Raw genomic sequence first — 21,928 nt, forward strand, 5'->3', positions numbered from 1 at the left:
GGTGACAATAAGAACAATTCCTCCTAAGAAATAAATCAACATCACTATTCATTAAAAAAAAAAATAGAAATAAATTATTTTAGAAGCCAAAAAGACACACATAAAACTAAACATTTTTTGTGCCCTTCTGAAGCCTTAATGAAAAATTAATCTTTATCCAGTACAAGCCAACTGATCTTAATGAGAACAAGTTGTGGACACAGAGGGCAATAGATCTTATCTGTGTTAACCACACAGTAAATATTCTTCCCTTTTTCAGCAAGAAATTCCTTGGAATCAGCTAATAACAGATCTTGCAAAAAGTGTTGCTCAGGCTGAAGTATTTCTGTATTTTAAAGAACTTGAAGACTGCCAAGATGTGAGACTGAAGGTGGAAGGATAAAAGAAAAAAAAAAAAACAACCCAACCTGAAAATAGCTTTCAATAATTTCTCATTAAATAAAAATTGATTTTTTAAATACACTCTGTTTTGTGTAACAAAGAAATCAGGATTCCTAAGTTCTCCAAGTCTTATATTAAAAAGCACTTTTTTCTAATATCACCACACTATAACCAATAGCCTGTGAACTGAAGTGTAACTAATGTAGAGAGAGCAATAAGCATCTTTCTCAGAAAATGCAATGGAAATTCTCCTGTATTTCATTAAATTTATATTCAACATGCTTCTAACAACAAAGCTGTGATACAATTTACACGTCATTCTGAGTACATAAAAAGCTTTCCATATTTCTACCAAGCAGTGGTAGAGACAGTGACCCACATCAGTAAGAAAACTCTAGTATTTATTTCCGGTCTATTAAAACAAATAATCAGTTCTACTAATGTGACAGTGCTGACCAGGCAAAAAGCGTGACTTTTACTCAGTAGGGAAGATAACACTTTTGCCAGAGAAGAGAGACTGAAAAGATTGTCAGTAGATAACAAATGAGAGCCACAGGGCTCAACCCATCTCTGATTTTCTCAAACCTCTCTTATTGTCCCCACCATGAAACAAACTCTAAACATGGTTTTTCTTTCCTGAGGAGTCTCACCAAGCTCAGTAGACAATATATTAGCACTCTCAGCATTCTTTGTATGCCTTTATCAGTCTCCAAATAAAAATGGCTTGCTTTGTGTCTGTCAAACATAATTAAATTACTTAGTGTTCAGTTACTGAGACAAATGCTGACGAATCCATTTGATTACCATAGACAAGGCTTTGCTGTCCTTTGTATATTGAGGTATTTTCCTGAGATTTTTTTTCCTCTTGATATTGTTCATACTTTTTGGACATTACTTATGAGGTGTGATGTTCATAGGTATTTATGCAACACTCAGGAAATTATATCTTCAGCCCGACCAGGAACAACTCAGCTGCCTGCACCTAACCAGGCAGCACCAAGACCTGTGTGAATTGGTGCAAACTGCCCCGAATTCTCTGTTACCTATCTCTCTTTGCTACCACTGCTAACTGATCTAGGCAGATGAAAGTTGTCTTATGGACAAACTTTTGTCGCTTTTATCCTTATTAAAGTGTGAAAATACTTTTTCCTATCAAACAATCCTTTTCAGTACTACAAGTCTCCTCCTGGAGGCATATAAAAAATTCACTACAAAGATGGGTAGCCCACAAATCCAAAGGGATGCTCCTGTACACTTTCCTGATTGAAGACAAGTTTTCCAGTGTGCTGACCTCATTTCTTCAGTCACTCCCAAGCCAGACTTCATATCAGCAATGCACTTCAGCTTGTGCTGAAAATTACAGTGGCATTTCAATACCATTGAGGTTTAAGGCCTTCTATCCTGGTTCCTAATGTGTTCCTGACCATGGAACCATAGAATAGCTTTGGGCTGGGAGGAGCCTTAAAGGTCATCTTGTTCCAGCCCCGCTGCATGGGCAGGGACACCTGGACCAGGCTGCTCAGAGCCTCATTCAACCTGGCCTTGAACATTTCCAGGGATGGGACATCCACTGCTTCTCTGGGCAGAAAAGGTCTGACCTAGGACCTTGAACCAATCTGAGAAAAGATTCACGGTCAGAGTCCTCATTTGAGGGTGAAAGCCAACCTCTCTTTTATTGCTGGGTCTCGTCTTGTTGTTTGCACTGTGATACTGAAGCAAGGCTTTCAAGCCTTGCTTCCTAACATGGTGAGATTTTTTTAAAAAAGGCCATTAAGGTCTTACTACCCTACAGCCACCAAAGACAGCACAGATAATTGTAATTAAATCCCCAAGAAATGCAATTCCTTAATTTTTCACTACACTCATAGAAAAAGAATATTTAGTCTGCTCGGCATCTATCTGTCACAAAAGAACTGAACTTTCAAAGTTTCTAAGAGCTGAGCTCTGCTTCCAAAAACAGTTTGTGTATTTATAGTCATGCTTTCTGACCTCCTTTTCTCATTTTCTGCTGGAAATACACAAACTTAAAAAAAAAAAAAAGTAATTTAATTATACTAATGGTTCATAAATAAAAATTCCATCTTGGTACATACAGTGCAAGCATACAGTGTGAGCCCTGGTGGCCTCTTCACAGACTGTGTGTACATACTAGTTTACTTACCTTTCTTTAGTGGTACTGCTACCTAATGATTAATTGACAAATACTGTAGGCAAAGTGAATAAAAATGTTTGCGAAAAACAAGCTGAAAACAACACCTGGAACATTAAAACACAGGACTGGAAATTCCTAAGATCTGCAGTCAGTGTTAAACAGTACTGAATTCTTCAAATTATTTGTAAGTTTGGTCCTGCAATAGACCTGGATATGAAGAAAGTTCAGGAACTATTTCCCCCTAATTTTAGCAGTAACACTCATACAACTTCAGAGAAAGATGCTTCTCAAGTTCCTTAAAGTAACTTAGTTTCAGGTGGATAAATTAATTTAATTCTTATCTCAGAATTCAATATCTGTACAATACACTAATATGGCTGGACAAACATAAACCAGATTTTGTTTCCTAAAGAAGCCAGAGCACAGACTAATTTTGAGATCTTGAGTTTGGATGGGTAGAAGTAAGTGTAGAAAATATGTGAACACGGAAATTAGGAAGTAGGCACAAATATAAAACAGCAAGGAAAGGAAGAATCAATGATTTTGAAAACCTCTGAGTCATGGTTTGAAACTATTGGGGGAACTAAACACCTTATGCATGCCATTTGCTAGAGCAATGCCTCAGGTTGAAATTGCTCAGAAACACAAGACTTGGTGATGAATTCACAACCTAACTCAGAAGCAGTTCTTCGGAATCTGTGCAGTCATATTCAAGTAAACCCTGTGTAAGTAAGGGGAAAATGTAACCCTTTATCAGCCTATCAGTATTAATCTTCAAGTATTCTATAATTCCTCCCTTCAAGGTAAGGGTGAAGTGTGAAACAAACCGCAAGATATGCTCACTGCCACAGTAATTTAGTTGGGATCTTTCCTAGAATGCCTAATTCCCAAATTAAGTGTTTCTCATTCCATCCAGGCATGCAATTATGTATCTATTACGGAATGTAGCAGTAAAACTAATCTCAACCATTGTGCCCACTGCTGGGGTTCTGAATTAAAAGTAGGTCCAGCCTTTTCACTTTAGGTAAACTGGACACCCTGACCCTGATTTGAATTCTTAGCAGACAGCACTGGCAAGAACATTGTAAAAATAAAAAGAGGAGAATAAAAAAGAAGAAAAAAATGAGCTACTTAGTGCAGGACCAAGGGGGTTTTATCTTCTTCATTAAATGGAAGGAAATAGATCATATACAAAATGCATGAAATGGGAACGACAGAGATGAATAATGCATCCATTACTTGTTTGCATAATGGAGTTATTTGATCTGCTTTGACTTCTCAGGCAGAGCAAAACCAAAACATAATGGTTTTCCCACCTTCCTCAAAGAAAGTCCTCAGAAACTCCTGTCCTTTGAAAGGCCACAGGATACTACAGAATATTAATGAACTTCCAGCTATTGTAGGTACACCTGTAAAACAGCACAGGTGATTTCTCCCCCTGGGAAGATACCAATCACTGGGCACCTCTGCCTGATTTCATGAGTGAAGCTCAAGCACTCATGCAGGATGTGGCAGACCAGTGTCCATTTGTGCTCAGGTGTCAGGGAAAAGAAGAACAAAGATATTTCAGAGGGGTTCTTTTAACAGGTTTAAGGTCTTTTTATCCATTTTGTGAACTTTTAATACAGTAATTTCTCTCCAAATAAGCATTTCAGAAAGCTCTGGAAATTTCTAAATGCATTCAGATATCTTTGGCACTACTTTATGAGTTCAAAGGCCGTTTGATAACGTTCGATCATTTGAACAGCAAAGTTGTGTAGCGAAAGGTTCAGTCCTAAACTGAAATCAAGGATAGCACCCTTCAATGACAAAAAGTTAAAATCTGACAAACCAGCTTCTGTTGGCTTTACATGTAGTAGCCCTACCTGCACTACAGTATACAACACATAGTACTACCCACTCTTTTTTTTACTTTTTTTCCCCATGTTTTATATTTTAAGCTCCCCTTGAAAGGATGACATCCACCTCAAACCAAAAAGACACACTTCCTCTGTGGCTCCTCTGTGCTAATTTTTTGCTAGGACATTCTGCAGTAGGGAAGGAATTTTCTGCTTCTCAAATGAAGCTATTCTGCTGTCATAAAAAATTACAGCCAAGCATCAGTGGCAAAGAGGTAAACCAAGACATAACTCTTCAACCATAGCATATTTTTCCCCTCATTTAATCCCAAAACATAAGTTATCAGTTGCCAAATTTCTGTGATCCTACAAATAGTACTTAAAATCAGTACACCAGAACTCAGGCTTGGTCCAGCAGCTGAGCAGGGCTGCCTGCCCACCCAGACTGCTACAGTGACTTATGCAGGATTTTAGGGTGCAGGCACGTGGCACAGTTGAAAAGCCTGAGATCATATGAGGACAAACTAACTTCACAGGTGCTCAATCAGCATCACAATGGGAACAACATCTTTTTCTGCTTTATCTGAAAATTCCTGAGGAATCCTTGTCTCCTGTAATGGTAGAACTATATTTTTTGGGTAAAAAAAGTGTTATTACTGGACAATTTCAGCATTACCTTCATTCTAGCTAATCCAAAATTAACATTAAACCCAGGGACTTACCAATAAAAAATACTGTCTGATTGAGATTTATATACGAGTCCAAATTTAGAGTCTAAATGTAAGTTATTTCTAACTTGCATGTAACAACTTTCTACAGAGTGCTTTACTTAATAAAAATGGTTCACTTGTCTTAATACAAACAATTATATTAATAAGACTGCATTTTTCTCAGTTTACGTATTTGAGAAACTTAAATGGCTTTTTTTCCCATCTGATTTATTTAGCTTATATTGTCACTATGCTCTCAAATAATTACATCTAGAAGTAAGAGGCTGCTGTTATTTACCTTTCATTACACTTAATTTTTTTAGCTAATCTCTTTCCCTCATTACTTATATATGAAAGCACCTTTTCCTTACTATTGTAAATTTGGAGTTCTACAGGGTTTTTTTTCCTTAAAAAGGATTTTCTCACTGTGACCTAGAAGCTGCTGAGCTGTGTTGTACAAAGCCATAGTACATGGCTTCTCTATCAGAATTTGCTTGGGTGGGCAAAACTGGGCATCAGTCCTTTCAATGTACATTCAAAAATGAGTATTTTTTTCAGCAGTAATAATGATTTTATCTATTCCTCTTTCTCCCCAAGAATTGTCTCTGTCAGAATGCCATTGACTGAGATTTCCATCCTAACGCACATTAGATTGTGCCTCAATCTCATAGGAAGGGCCCCTGGCACTGTTTATTCAGGAGAAATGATAATGAGAATATATTTTGTAATGTGCCAGAGTTACTCCAGTTCTATGAAGCTGTGGAAACAAATGTTACGAACTCTTCTCTAAAAAGCCCACTTTTACTGGGAAATGTGTGGTGGGTTTTACATCACAGACACAGCAAACAGAGACACATTTATTGTCATGAAAGTAAGTGTTCCTAAAAGCAATTATAAATCACACTAGAAAAGGTAACCAAGTATACTGTACACAAGCCAAGGAAAAGGGATAGGAAGCTTGGAAAGTAACTGCTCTCTCTTGTGACTTCAATGAAAATATTTATGAATACAGCTAACAGCAGTTTAACTACCCTCTCAGCCTCTGTCCCTGGAAGGTATGCCATTAACTTAATTCTTGTATAAGGACAGTAATTCAAAAATGAGGTTGTACTTGGCAGTCACTTTTGAAGCAATTTAAGAATCTTTAGGTGTTCTGACAACTCACCAACCTTCCAATACATAAACTTTTCCTGTCAGAGCACAGTTTCTTGAGTCAACTCTCACAAGATCAGTGCTAATAGTAGTTTAAGGCAGAATCTACTTCCTACAAGTAGAGAAAAATAGCCAAAAAAAATAAATAAATGGTACAATGTTCACTGTTCTGACTGTACTTTTTCATTACATATGGCCACAGTGATTTGAGGTGAATGAACAAACTGTACAAGCTGCTTTTAAAAAGCTGGGATGTTTCTTTTATCTTATCTTGAAGAAGATTCACTGAGTTCATGTCAGTAACATTTCCTCTGTAAAAGCCAAACTGCCAGTCTCAGGCAGGCATCCAAAATCTAGTGTTGTTTTTCTTCTTACAGACTATTTTCAGGAAGAGATGTGACCAGTCCAGTGGTGCTCCCCAGGAGGAACACAGAACCAAGCTCCCTATGATGAAATGATTCATCACTTCCCAAACTTTATTGTATATTTTAAGACAAAAGCAAGTGTTAGGTGATACAGTATGACCACCTATAATAAAAAACCCACATTAATTCATATAATAATATGAATAAAATACCTCTATCTGGATTCCAATGGCATGGGAATGGCTAATCAGGGTTTTCCAGGAAGCTATCTGGTCTGCATTTAAACACCAGAGAGAGAAGTTTGGCCATATTTGTACTTGTATTTTCCTGGTTAACAATGCAAATATTCCCAGCATCACCATGCATTTGCACTGTCGTCAGGGCAAAACAAATAATCTTAGAAAAGCTGCAACTCCAAAGCCTTTCAATGGGTAGTCAATCTAGAGAAGAGAAAAGCAAAATCAGATTTAAGGCAGAGTTGCACAGAGGTAGCAGCATTTACATCTGCATGCTACCCAAAACAAGGAACACAATCTAAACCCAAGGCTAAGCTGAGACTCCACTTTAAAATAAAGACTGCAGACTCATGAAAAATTTATACTGCTGTTTGGGGTTGGTTTTTTTTTCTGAAAAGGCAACACGTGGTGTGGGTTTTGGTAGGAGGAAAAGGTAAAAAGAAAATGGTCTGATTGTCCCAATTATGACATTGTATCAAAAGGCAAAAATAATTACTGGTAACATCCTTTTAGAAAGAGGAAGCAGAAAAAGACTCCATTTAATCTGCACATAGGTACTCCAGAAATCAGAATGAAGGCCTGCCAGAAACCAGACTGATCTTAACGATTTGGATAATGGCCACAGAACTGTATTTACAGTTGCTTGTACTGATGGTTAAATTGAACATAAAGATCAATAGTACCTGGAAGGGTGATAGAGAGAATGATCCCTGAATGGTGAGCTGATTAGCCTTTGCTGCAAGAGGGAAGAACATATCCCACCTGCCTTCATTCTCCCTCTAGAATCTAAAATTTCTCTCTACAGAGGATGCACTCAAAAATGCTGGTGATAGAACAAAGCACAACTGGAGTTCTGAGGGCCAACACAACAGGTCAGCAGCTCCACTCCTCCCTGCTGAGATCACAGATTGCTGCCTCTGTTCTTGAGGATCAACAAGGATTCAAATGATATTAGTGAGAACTATCTGCATGCTACAGACTGAAAGAGTAATTCCTAATGTAAAGCTATTGCTATAAAGCCATACAGCTATGGATGACCTGAATGGATAATTACAAACATTCTTACACTTGCAACCCAAAATTATTTGGAACTTAATCAAGGCAAGAAATAACAGAGGGAAAAAAAACCTCACAAAACACAAGGACTGTTCTTTTTAACAGTATTTATAGCTTTGGAGAAAACAAATGAAGTGGAGCAAAAGCACAGTCAAATGCTTGATGTTTGCCAAGGACAAGTGAGGTGTTCTTTTTCTGTAAAAAGTTAATGGCAACAATTCTATTACTAAACAATTACTAAACAGGTAAGTGTACGGCTGCTGTATAGAATTCATGCTTTTCATGCCCTCCTCTTCTTCCATCACTCTTTCCTGGATAGGACTTTGAAGGTTGTGGCCCCAGTTTATGGGGACAGCTTCTGTGGCCCCAGGGCCCCAGAGATGTACACAGTGCTTCCATCCACACCTGCTTCCCCTTCTTTCCCACATCTGTGACCAATGGCAGTCATTTCTTGTGTTACACACATACAAATTCAAAAAGAGAATTAATGTAAAGCCTATGGATAATTCAGTGAGAAATCAGGAATTCAAAGTTGATGCATGTCAATTATTACAGGTATTTCAACATTTTCACCATTTAACAGTGTTTCAACAATGATACACAGATTGGGGAAACATCTGCTGCAGTACAACACAATGACAAAGATGCAAATTGTCTCTCCATATAATCATACCATCACCAAAGAAAATACTTTTAGGTTACACTTGTAACAAAAATGACTGCTGTAATGTACCATTTTTTTAAAACAATGTTAGAAAACAGTTAGAATAGTCCACTTTTGCATAGTTAAAAGCTACTCTCAATTACCTATGGAAATGAAACATAACTGAAACGTGCATTAAACATGCAAAAATATTTCTTCCTTAAGTAGCTTACTGAATAATACTTCATGAGAATTGCTTTTTATAATTCACAGGCTATGTAGCAATAAAGTGGTCCCTTAGAAAGTAATCATTATTACAGAGAAAATTCAAATTTAAAAAGTAAAATTCATTCTACTACCAAGAAAAAAAAAAATCAGTCTCACCATTTTTTCACAAAAGTATTTCCAAATATTCATATCATGATGACAGCAGCATTTTATTTAAACATTTATTTCTAACAGGCATCATATATTAGTTATCCATATAAAAATTCTGTAAAACTAAGCTACCAAGAAATGCCTCCTTCAGCCAGTGTAATGCAGTATTTACTCTGAAGGGCAGTGGAAAAACGTTAATTACAGAGTTTAAGCTCTACAGAGCAAATATTTCCTCTCACATGCTTATAAACAATTTGCACCATGTCCTATACACACTGGAAGGTAATGATGTTTTATCATGTCTTTAAAAAGTTTACAAGTTCTGGAGTGCTGCTTTCTTTGACTTCCTTTCTTGGAAGAGAGATAAGATGCTTTGGCTAAGCCAAAATAACTCAATGAATATCCAACAGTACAAGATAGATATGATTAGTGATGGAACTGGACAAAGGGTATCAAAAGATTTTAAACTTTTCAAGAGGAAAAAGAGACATGCATTTGATGGGGCTTTGACTGGTAGACAGGATTCTAGAAATGCTCAAAATGTATCACAAAACCATCTGCCATTATCATACAGCAGGACTCTGCCCAAGTGTCTTTTTTTCATTTTCTACCCGTAAGAAAGGATTAAGATTAATGCACATTTTTCATCAAGTTTTACTCAGTCTTTCAAATTATACTATTTCCAAGAGAAGCTACCTGAAATACATGTTTTCATATGTCAAAATTACACTTTTTTCAAGTGTTAATTCAGGAGAACGCACTGCTGGTGATGCTTCACTGCATTTCAGAATAACAAGTTTCAGAATGTCTTAATTTCAAGAGAATCTATAACAATTTACTAAACAGCCCTAGCAATCCTCTAACTCTAGGACAGTATTCTATACCTTGTAGTCTATTTGAAAAACTCCCCATTTATAATGCAGCATTTGTTGTCCAATTAAATGCACCACTATAGATTAAATAAATCTATATTTTAGATCTTCCCTCCACTCAAAGATTTTACCATTAGATACTTAGTATATATGAAGGGATAAAAATATTTCAAACCTTGTGCAAGCAGCAAGCCAGCATAATTCAAAATTTAGTGTTGTTTCTACTACATCAATTCTCAGAGAAGTTTTGAAAGTAAGTAAGTTGAGATGCTTACTTGCAGCTATTACCCCAAAAAATAAGAATCTGGATATACTGACTCCCTTTTTTCTATTGTAGTAGAAGGAAGAAGTGTTGAGCTTGTTATAGAATAAGTATCTAAAGCAAACGATTTCTCAAGAAACTTACATGCACATCTTCACACACTTATTAGAAATTTAAAAGAAAAAAGTGATGAGCAAAAGCAGCTGGCAAAGGAAGAGTCTTGACACAAGTATAAATAAAGCAGAGTGGAAATGCAAAGCTCAGAAGGGATGCCATGTTTTCTGGGCATAAATCAGACAGGAAAAACGAATCATGAGAAGGATGAAAGAGCAGCTGACCACAGAATCACACAGCAGCTGAACCTGGAAGGCACCTCTGAAAACCATCCAGTCCAAGCTCTGCTCAGAGCAGGCTCAGCTAAACCAGAGTGCCCAGGGCCACGCACATTCAGGTTCTGAGCATCACCAGTGGTGGTCACTCCCTCACATCTATGGACAACCTGCTCTGGTGCCTGACTGCCCTCACAGTGCAATCAAAAAAAGGGCATTTTACTGCTTCAGCCTGAAGCCCTGCCTCTTGCCCTGTCACTGTCCTCCCCTGACAGGAGGGGAATCCTGTCAACCTTCTCTTCTCCACACTGTCCAGTCCAGCTTGCTCAGCCTCTCCTCACTCAACAGGTGCTCCAAGAGCTCGATGACTGTGGTGGCCCTTGGCTGGACTCTCTGCAGAGCATCCATGTCTCAAACTGAGGAGCCCAGAAGGGGACACAGCCCTGCAGGGGAGGCCTTGACCAGCTGGAAAAGCTCTGCCTAACTCAGCCCCCGAGGCTGCTGGCAGCAAGAGCACACTGCTGGCTCACGGTCAGCGTGGTGCCCACCAGGACCCCCTGTGCCTTCTGCACAAAGCTGCTGCCCGGTTGCTCAGCCTGCAGCCACAGGTCAAGCCCACTGAGTTTTACTTTAAAATGTGACAGTAAGACAAAAAACTGGTTAAGATGAAAGATATGGGACTCACTTCATTTAAATTAGAATGCATAGCTACACCGCTTCACAAATATTTTTTCCCCTAGCCAACCATATTTGAAAGAGGAAAAATTATTAGAATGTTTAGATAGAATTTTTGGTGAATAAAAAGCAGCTATTACATTCTGACAAAAATAGTAGAGCTCAGTAATCAAATCCTACTACCTATTTCATGCAAGTAAATGAAAACTGGTTGCCTTGAGAATAGTCAAGGTAAATCCGGGGACCAAATTTAACTTCAGAGGGATTCTGATCCTGTGGTGAGAACAGCACAATATAACAAATATTGTCTAAGTGGCCTCTAAGCAATATCTGCTTTCCCTCATCATCTTTTGTAAGTTAAGGAATAATCAAAGACAATAAATATCTTATTTATTTAGTAAGTTTATATACATAGGATGTTGGGAAGAAGTGTATTTCCTTTCACTATTTTTTCAGTGGTAGAAAAGTGAATAAAATGAACAGATGAACAATAAGAAATGAACAATAAAGAAGTGCAGTAGGATGAAACTCAGTAATAGCTTACAAAATAGTCAAAACACAAAAAGGCAGTAATGCTCAAAAATCTAATGATCAAAAATGGAATGTTCTGCATTCCCATATTAGTACTGATGCTTAGTATACTCATGATCTCAAACAGCAACGAGCAAGAAAGTATTAAACACAAAAGATGAGCCGAAGTAGGTTAGTAAAGACTAAGAAATTTCCAGGAGATCAGTACTTGATTGCCATCAGTTTACAGTACTGCCAAATGCAAACCAGTTGAAGAAAAAAATTGTATGAGTTACTGAGATGTAAATAAAACCATAGATAACCCAAAAGCAGTCAATTTTCATTTGCAAAACGGGATTTACCTCCTACCAGAAGTCACCAACAAAAATGACTGTATTTGAATGTCTAGTGTCATAAAATTGTGCTTAAAAATAAAGCTAAATTAGTTTTTTCCATTAAGGTTGTTGCTATGATTCGGTACATTGTTTTGAATATAAAGACTCAGCAGCTATTGTCTCCAGTTTTTCTTCATGAGATCTTCAATATGTTTTCAAGCTAATTTTAATTTGTTATAGAAAAAAAGAAGGAACTTTCTTCTCTAGGTTGAACTAAACTTGCCTCTTGTGTAGGTATGATGAAATATTAAAAAAAAAGCAGGAAAAAGTTATTACAGATGATAAAAGCTTTTTTAAAGATAGACAATGAGTTTTTTCTATTGGTTAACTGCTTCTCAAGTCTTGGAAAAATAAAACAAAACAGATTTTTTTCCAAGAAAATAAATTAACTGCAGTAAGTATGCATGAACAGAATTTTCCTATTTTAACATTGGAAATAACCCTCTGCAGTATATTATCTGAGTAAACTGATAGTTAACTCAAGAAGAAGGAAGCTGTGTCCTTTGCAATGACAACAACAATGTGTTTATCTAAGAGGAGTTAGGATGACTTCATTTTGGACCAAAATTCTATCAGAAGCCAAGATCACTAAGAAAACTCAAGCTCATCAGACACAGGTTTCAAAAATATATGAGGATGCTTAAGTCTTGCTGGAAGTAAGTGAAGCATGGTGTGGGTACTTGCTGTGATGCACCCCAAAACCCCACTCTGAAGATGACCCAGCCTGAGTCCTGGTTGGAGCACATCAGGACTCTCAACTCACATGTCTGGCACACATCTCTGCAGAAATCAAACTCTGGAGAAAGTAATTCCCACACCTGGAGACCACTCTTCAATTCCAGTCTATCAGTTTACAGATAATAATTGTGCCTATGGGCCAGCTGTAAAAGGGGGGTAACAGTCTTTGTATTACCTCACAAGATATGGGAGTACTTGCACACCTTCCAATACAAGCCTGTAAAATCTCTCACAGAGCAGAAAAGATGCTTTGAAACCAAAATGCTGTATTAGTTGTCTAATTGCATGTATCTAATGCGCTTAATGCTACTAGAGGCATTTTTCAGACATTGTACAGGCCTCTGAATGTAGTGATAACAAAAGAACTCTGAAGCTGTGTTCTGTTTATGCCTGGATTTGCTACAGCTTCTGCCATTTCACATCTGGGAAAGGTAATTCACAGCCAGTCTGCCATGAGGATGGTGCAGCCTGGCTACAGTCCCCACGCTCCTCACTGCAAGGTTTTCTGTGCTTCCCAATACACCCTGAACTTCCTTCTCTTGCCCCAGCCAAGCAGCTCTTGTCTCACAGCTCAATCTCTCTCCTGGGAAGATCTCTTCCCTGCACTCCATCTGCAACTTCCCCTTTGCTCCCACCAGGCATATTTTGTTCATGTTCCACCAGCCAACTAAATTTCTGGGCCTCACCTCTTCCCAAACACAACGGGAAGAAGCACAAGTTCAACTAATCAGCATTGCCTGACAGGATCAGACATGAACATCTCTGTTCACCAGAGAAAGATCCAAAAATTGAAGTCACAGATCTGAAAGAACTGGAAACAGATCACCTGTCATATGCAAGATAAACCAAAAAATCTCCCAGCTATTTTAATTTGATAGACAACATCATTCAGCCAGCCATTTACCCCTTTTCATGTTTTAACTCTGGGGGAAGGAAAAACTGAAGCAAATAGAACTGACCCAGATGAATTTAAATGCTCAAGTTAAGACTGCTAACAAGGATGAAAGGAATTTTTGCAAAGGTTTTCTTCTTTGAAGAAAACATTGATAACCAAGATTAGCTCCTGCAAAACACAGACTCATTTAAATTTTTTGTCTGTAAAGCAAAGATACTGTAGCTAAGCAACCTGGCTCTTCCTTAAACTGAAAGTTGGTTTTCATAGCACCTTGTTTATCACTGAGAACTGACAAACCTCCACCTTATTTTATGTAACAGTGTCTGGGGGAGTGCCAGATTAGATCTGGTTTACTGTCATAAGGGGACTTTTCCCATGAATGCAGATGATGCACAAGTTATTTTTAAAAGAGCATCTGAAATGTTCTTTGTGTCTACAGCATACTCTTCAAACACCCTGAGCTGTTGGAGAGAACAGATACACCTGTCTGCTTCTGAATCCAAGTGCTGGCTATGTTTTCTTTACCTGAATACTGCAATAAGCCACTGCCCTTTCTGCCTTAGATTCCCCCTTCAGCCCAGGATTGATTTGCTGTAGCATTTAATATTTGTTTTCTGCCAATTAAGATGTTGTTTTAAGTGAAAATACATCCTGACGTGCTCTCGACTCTGGCTGGGTACTGCTCTTATCCTATGCTGGATGCAATCTGTAGCTTCAAAAGTCATTATTATTTCCAAATTGCAAGCTAACTATAGTCCATAAACCCATTCACTCAGACTGAATCACCAAACAGCTTTGCTTTCAAATTCTTCTAATTCTGACTGCACTCTTCCTAATGGACAGGACAGAAAATACATGCAAGTAATAAGCAAAATCAATGACACTGAGCATGACCCAGTGGGTTATGACTTCAGATGCTAATCTCTTGCCATGGTTCCCCTCCCACAGACTGTGCACATTAATAGCCTTGTCCCATTCTGACAAGGGCACTGAAAAGCATTTGCTTGAAAAACCTGGAAAGCACTGGGTTTCCCACCTCCCCTCTCCCAGCTCAGTCCCCATTACAATTCTATTTTTAATCAGCCCCTGCCTCCCCCTTGTTCAGTTGCTTGTAACCTTGCATACAGTATAATAAAATATGATTGTCCCAAATGTTTCGCTAAACAATAGAAAAAAGATTTTGGCTGCACTGCTCATTTGTTTTCCCTTCTCAATTGCTTTTGTGTTTGTGCACAGCAAATAAACACACAGTAGGCCTATGCATCCTTCTACAAACACAGATATGCAGCCACTGTATACAGACAGCAATGCAGCTTTCTTGTTTACTCTGCTTCCCTCATTTCCTCTAGATATTTTTACTCGCTGTCATTTGTGGAATACTGTTGAAACCCAAAGGGATGTCAGCTGAGCCTGCCTCACATTGTAAGCTGTTGGCAGGCTCATTAAGGCCAGGGGAACAGCGTGGAGTCTGCTGCCACTGCTCACACACTGATGCTGCTGGCTGGAAGGATCCAGCTGAGCTCAAGGGGCCACACCAGCTGATTTCTTCAGATGCTCCTCAGCCTTGACGTTATTGCTGGTGTCTCCACAAGGACTCTAAAGTTGTTACTAAAAGTGCCAGCAGCTGCTGTCAGCATCTATGGAGAAGAAATCCAACATAGTACAAATTTTCAAGGGTTTCAAATGGGGTTAAAGTGCATGTTTTCTTACTCCAAATAACCAGCCTTGAAGGTCCAATGTACAGCACTCCCTGTACATTGAAATTACTTTCTATTTGTTACTGGGTAACTACACTTTTTCTCTTTGTTAATTTCAGACTTTTCTGCATCGTTTTATGACCTACCCAACTTAATTATTTCTAACTCTGCAGATATTACCTGTCATACTTGCTGCAGCCCCAGAGAATCCAAATCTCTTGCCCAAAAGCTTTTGGGAAAGCTGTTGCCTATTTGGGAGTCAAGATAGAAGGCAGGAAGCAGAATGTAGCACTCTCCCACAAAAATAACACCTGGCCATCAGCCTCTTTCTGGCTGATTCAGTTATTCAAAAAAAAAGGAGAAAAAAGTAACAACCGAAATAGACTTTATCCATGGCTGCAATTTGGCTTTTCTGCATCAAGCATCACCTAACTTCCTGCTTAATTAGGCTGAGCAGTGTCCAGTTACCCTGAGGTTAAAGGAAGGCACTCTTGTTCATCTAGGTTGCTATGATATCAGGGATGGATGTGTACTGCCCACAAAAGAGAATAAATCAGGAAAAGTTTTCACTACATATGAGGAATTTAAATAGTCAAATTAAAAATAGGGAATCCAAAGTTCTCGGTGCTTGTTTCTGTTTTGTACTTGAGGGCACTAAACATAAAGCAAGTTATTTAAGAGGCACCAATCCTAAGGAACACCTAAATCTAAGGACAGATGGAAGTTTAAGGAAGATTAGTATGTCTCAGCATTTTGCGTATTTGAGTCGTAATATACCTAATTCACCCAGCCTGACACTATTTTTCTCCAAGCAAGGACTAGCAGTACAACTATCCCATCACAATCAGGCTGTTCTTGATGACCTTCCAAAGACAAATCCCAGTGCCACAGTTAGCATCATTTCCTGATGCTGCTGTGCCAGACTATGTGAAGGCAATTACAGTACTTTCAAAAACAGTCTCTATTTTCTGGTGGAAGTTGGATCCCATCCATGCCTTCTCTTTTTTCTGTCTAGCACATACAGACCACTGGCTTACCATATGTTTCCAGTCACTGTCATATACCTCCATCTCCCTCATCTCAACTCATTTTTATTTAGAAAATAAACGCTTCAGAACAGCACAGAAAGTAGGAGAATTTGTCTGCCATGTGCCTAGTAGATTTTAGCCACTATGAAAGCATTTTGATTACTCCAGAACTTTGGTTTTTTCCTCTTGTTTTTGCATAAAGTCACTATGTTTTCATACCATGTCAGAAGAAGGGAGTTGTATTTCTGAAATTTTTAAATATTCTGAAATATTGAGCTTTATGCATTTGGTTTGATGGTATTGATGGCCTGGCCACATGGTATGGGCTATACAATGAACACTCAAGGGCCAAATCAGAAATTCCTTATGGCAAAGACTTATCAAGCAGTCTGCACAGAGGCTACCCTGCAGCCAATACTCAAGTGACCTAACAAAACTAAAGTGAGCAAGGAGGGTCTAACTAAAGCTGAACTGGAAATCCAGAGATCTCCATCCTCCTACTCTGCTGGAGACAGACTTTGTAAATGGGGGCAGAGCATTCAACCATCATCAGGCATTTGTTTAACTACTCCTAGGTAGGTAAGAGAGCACAGGGAATATGATTTCATTAGCATTTATAAGAAAAACTGTGCAGAAATTATTGTTGCACAACTATGTAAGTTACCCTTATTCCACGGAGTGGGTTCCAATGAAGCAAGTATGAAATCCCATACAAGGTCTTGGACCTTCTCCTGGGTTCAGTTTCTTCTCAGCAGCTGGTACATTGCTGTGTTTTGGATTCTCTGGGAGAGAAATGCTGATAGCAGGAGCCAAAACACCAGTGTGCTAAGCAGTGCTCACGTTACATCAAGGACTTTCCAGTTTCCCATGCTCTGCCAGTGAGGAGGGGCATGAGAAGCAACAGCTGACCTGAACTAGCCAGAGGGATGTCCCACACCATGGAACATCATGCTCAGTATATAAGCTGGGAAGGGTTGGGCAGGAGGGGTCACTTGCTGCTGGGGGACAGGACAGGCATCAGTCAGCAGGTGATACTGTGCATCATTGCTTGGTCTCAGGTTTCACTTTCCTTTTTTTTTTTTACATCATGTTAGCAATAGCATATATATTACCATCAGTATTGTTATAATTTACTTTGTTTCCATTATTAAACTGTTCTTATCTCAACCCACCATCTTTATCTTTTTTTCCCAAATTCTCCTCCTCATGGCCGTGGGGGCAGGGGAAATGAGTGAATGACTCTGTGTGGTACTTAGTTACCAAATGGGGCTAAACCACAAAATATCTAAGACTGGATTTTTTCCCCTTTTACTCTCACTTGCAGAGATGCAACTTACAGTCCCACCCCTCTGCTGACAGATTTTGCTCATAAGACATTAGGAGAAGGAGGAGCACTTGCCAAAGTATATAATCACATAGAATATATTGAAAAACAAGGTTTACCAGATCACATGGGAAACAACATTCTCTTCTAGGAAGAAACATGAGGGATTTAAAAACTATTCCCTTGAATTCAGAAGTCAAAAAGCTGACAAAGAAAAACATTTTTCCACTTGCAGAAATATTTAGTCTTAAATCGGTCTTTATCAAAGACTTCATTTTGCATTTCAAGTTTATTTTATGAGAAAAATCCAAGACAAAAATACCAAAAAAAAGATGTTTACAATAATTCTGAGCTCTTCTTGTTCAAATATGCTAGCAGCTGAATTCATCAAAACCAACTGTCTTTCTAAACTTAGACTTGGTTTTGGTAAATTGGCATTTTACAAAAAAATTAGGCAAACATCTCCTGACTTCTGGTAGATAAATGTCAACTTTCCCTACATTTTCATTGGCATTTTCAAAAGTACAGAAGTGCACAAGGTACCTACTCTCACAGAAAACAAATGGGTGCCTTTGAAATCACCTTTACACAGCAGAATTAAAAGAAAAAATCAAAATGTATTTTGTTTAAAAGTTTAATTGAACATATATGACTGGCCAGTCTGAATGATCTATGATTTGCTGACAGATGGAACACAGACCTTCAGAAGAAAGGGAAAGCAGGAAGGAGCTGAGCACAAACATTTTAGTCAGCTCTGTCAAAATGTTGGCGTTTCTACTAAGAAGGAATTACAGTACCCAATTCTGCCTGTTATTCTGTACCACTCTATCAAGTGACCATGTTTTTCTGAATAATTACCATTAGCATTTCAGCTACTTCTACTATATTTTTCAAAGCTGTCCAAACAAAAGTGACACTGACATTAAAATCCTATTTTGATTTTGAGCACAAAATTGTCTGACTTGGAAAGCAGAATCTCATAAATTATTTCTTATCTCTTCACAGTAACTTGGCTTCTGTTTTAACATCAATAATTCTGAAATGTAGGCACTTCTGACACTCACGCATTCCACAACACCTCACACAAAGATTTCTTCAGCCCTAAAAAACTGCATTTAATGTCTGTAAAATAAGTAACATTAATACTACAGAACACTACTCATTGTAAAGATTTGTTACTGAAATGAGGTCCCTTAGGGACAGACATACCTCAGAATTGTTGAGGTGACACCTGTGCGTCCCTGAGAACCATCCCTCGCTCGAACACTGGTCAATGTCCACCTTCTGCAGATTGATGTCGACTTTGACAACACCTCTGAAAACAGAGAGAAACAGCCTTGAACACAACTGCAGAAATAAGTTAAACTTTTCTATGATGCTGGTTAGCCTGAAAAGCAGAACTACATCTTTCTTCTAAATATGGAATTTGATAAAAGGTCTAAGACCAGAGAAGTTTTGTGCTCCCAGAGCCACGGTCACAGAAACACATTTTTATTTTACACTTTACTGAGATGTACTATGACAAGAGCTCAGTAAATCTAACATTAGCAGTAGGGTGGCAGTTAAGAACAAGTTGAATGTCCAGACAATTCACAATGCCCTTCACATTTTACCATGCAGCAAAGACCCAGAGTAAAACAGGAAAAGATCTGCACTACTTTTTCTGGAGCCAGCAACCTTCCCAGCCAGTTCTGAGTGCAAGGCACCAGACACTGCACCTCACCCAACATCCAGCAAAAACTACATTCTCCCCTTTGCTCCTGGGAATCCTATTTGCCAAAACAATTGGCAATAGACCTTTTCTGTAAGTGTCCCCAGAGACAACCCAGCCTCCAGAGACATTCAGGGCTGTTCTCTGCAGCCCAACATCCTTCTCCAGAAGGCATCCAAGCCCTCTCCGCACTCCTCTGCCAGCTGGCTCTGCAATAAAACCTGATACAACATCTGCACAAGCCAGCAACAGACCACTGATGTCTGTGAAACCAAAAACAAGTTTCCCACACACATGTGCTGAAGGACCATCTGAATTGTGTAAGCCCTATACCAGGGGGTCTCTAAGGTTTCGCCATCAACAGTTTACCTCAAAAATTCTTTTGAAAGAAAAGCTAACAAGCCAATTGCAAAGTTGGCACTATTTTATAAAAAACTTGAAAATCATTAGAAGAAAAAAGGTACAAGACTGTTGTTCTATAGCTTAAAAAAAAAAAGTCTTCAAAGATTTACATATTCTTCAGAATGACCTAGGACATTTATAGCACCATTTTGTCAGCATGTGTCATCTCTGACTGCTTTGCTGCAGTCCAGACTTGACAAAAATGTCAATATGCAATTTGTAGTTGCTAAATCAGTACACAAACTCATTCATAGTGGATGAATGCTCTGTGCTAATTTCTTAAATCTGGAATACCATTCCCTTCAAGTCAATCATTTCAGCCACTTGGGACAGATGTTTTCATTTCCACAGTCTGGACTTCCACAACTACAAACACCATCCTCTCCCTTCTTTCAGGCTGTGAACTAACAAGGGCATGGCTCTATCTCAGAAGCACCTCATTCACCTCAAAGTGTGTTCCCTCTTTTAATTAATGCCAATTACACAACAATAGCAACAAGATAGCTACAGACCCATATATTTGAGAGGATATATACAAAAAATTGGAACGGGCATAAGAGTGAACTTGATCAAAATCAGGACAATACTGTTCCCTCATATCTCACCCCTGTACAAGAGTCCACAACAGCCGAGTTTGGACATTCATCTTCAGACATGCTATATAGTAAGTGGAGAAACAACTACATCATGTAAGTGGTCAGAAGAATGCATTAGAAAATTACATAAAACAGACAGTAGGAAGTTTGACAGTACAGGAGCACTTAACCCCACTCAGTCTTCTGATTAGAATCTAAACAACATAATGCTGGGCACATTTAGAAATTACTTGAAATATTTAAGTGCTAGTTCTAGCAAGTTAAATTTAAAATAGCACACACCACACACTTCTGGAAAATTCTGATATATTTTTGATTTACAGCTTTGTGCCTTTATACATTTGTTTTGAACAGCAGTTTCACCAAGGACTGCTCAAACCATAACTCTACCCCAAGGAACTGTTTTACCCATGCTCCAGGTGAGCAATAATGTCAAAAGGAAAAACTGCCATACTGCACAGATTATCTCTTCAAAATGCTGATATCAGTGGATTAAAAATTTAACACAGCAAGAAGGTGCCTGATTCAGATGCCCATAGCAGAGAGATAACAGGTCACTCATCCTGTCATGGGTAGATCCCACCCAGGAGGTTTCTATTCTTTTCTGGACCTTTATGAGCTAAGACAAATATTAGTGTGTGGGCTGAGGACAGGAGGCACAAAGCAGGCGACAGGACCAGGACCAACACTATTCCTTGCTCTCCTAATTCACGTTATACACCAGTCACACTGGCAAACCTATAAAGGATTAGCACAACCCTGATTACTTCAAATAAAACCGTTTATACAAGTAGGAAAAACAGTGATGATCCAACTTTAATAGAAATGCAACCCATTCACCTGGGAGACTTGAAGCACCTGAGGGAAGAAGGTTTGATTTCCTTTACATGGGAAGTTTTTCCCTTGTGTACATTTTGCTTTTAACTGGTAGGAGAGGAAACCCACCTTTTCCTCCTCAAACACTTCTGCTAAGTACAGATCACAAATAAAGGACAAACTAATCACTGCCAGAAGAGAAGAAACATATTTAAGAGTTTGCTGTGTCTTATCACAAGCAAGCCCTATAGAAGCAGTGTGCCAGTAAAAAAAGGATATAAATATTTTCCAAAGAAAACTTACCTAGAGGTTACTTGTGAGAAAGACAACACACACAAGCCAGAGAAATTCGAGTCAGTAAGTACACTGAGAAAGCATTTCAGTATGGCCTTGTACCAGAGGCACTGCAATTTGGAGAATTTGCAGCATGTTCTAGTGGGACAAGCATCAGAAAGCAGGAGAGCATCCTAACACTCAGCCATGTGCTAGAAAGAAAGGAAAATACTTCTGGACTTCTCACATCACAATTGATTAAAGAACTTACATCCTTTGAAAGTTCCTTAATGCAATTATTGTTTTAAAAATAGATGTGAAAATCAGATTCATACAGCAACTGACTTCGGAAGAAGCCTCTTGTGATCATTCAGTGCATTCACCTGCTCAAAGCAGGCTCAGTTAAGTTGGGGGTTTTTTATACCTTCAATAATGGAGACTTCACCATCTCTGGGAAACCTGATTTAGTGAATCACTAAACTCACAGTGTCCAA

The 21,928-nt window shown here is 38.6% G+C and overlaps 1 protein-coding gene across 1 annotated transcript in view; it reads right to left on the reverse strand.

Moving 5' to 3' along the window:
- GPR158 (G protein-coupled receptor 158) overlaps positions 1–21,928 on the reverse strand; it is a 185,074-nt gene that overhangs the window by 151,133 nt on the left and 12,013 nt on the right. The window contains exon 2 of the mRNA XM_015620039.1: positions 18,846–18,951. Coding sequence (XP_015475525.1) covers positions 18,846–18,951 — 106 coding nt within the window. The remainder of the gene's footprint in view (positions 1–18,845; positions 18,952–21,928) is intronic.

This window comes from Parus major, chromosome 2 (assembly GCF_001522545.3).
Source record: "Parus major isolate Abel chromosome 2, Parus_major1.1, whole genome shotgun sequence".
In the NCBI taxonomy this organism is placed as follows: Eukaryota; Metazoa; Chordata; class Aves; order Passeriformes; family Paridae; genus Parus; species Parus major.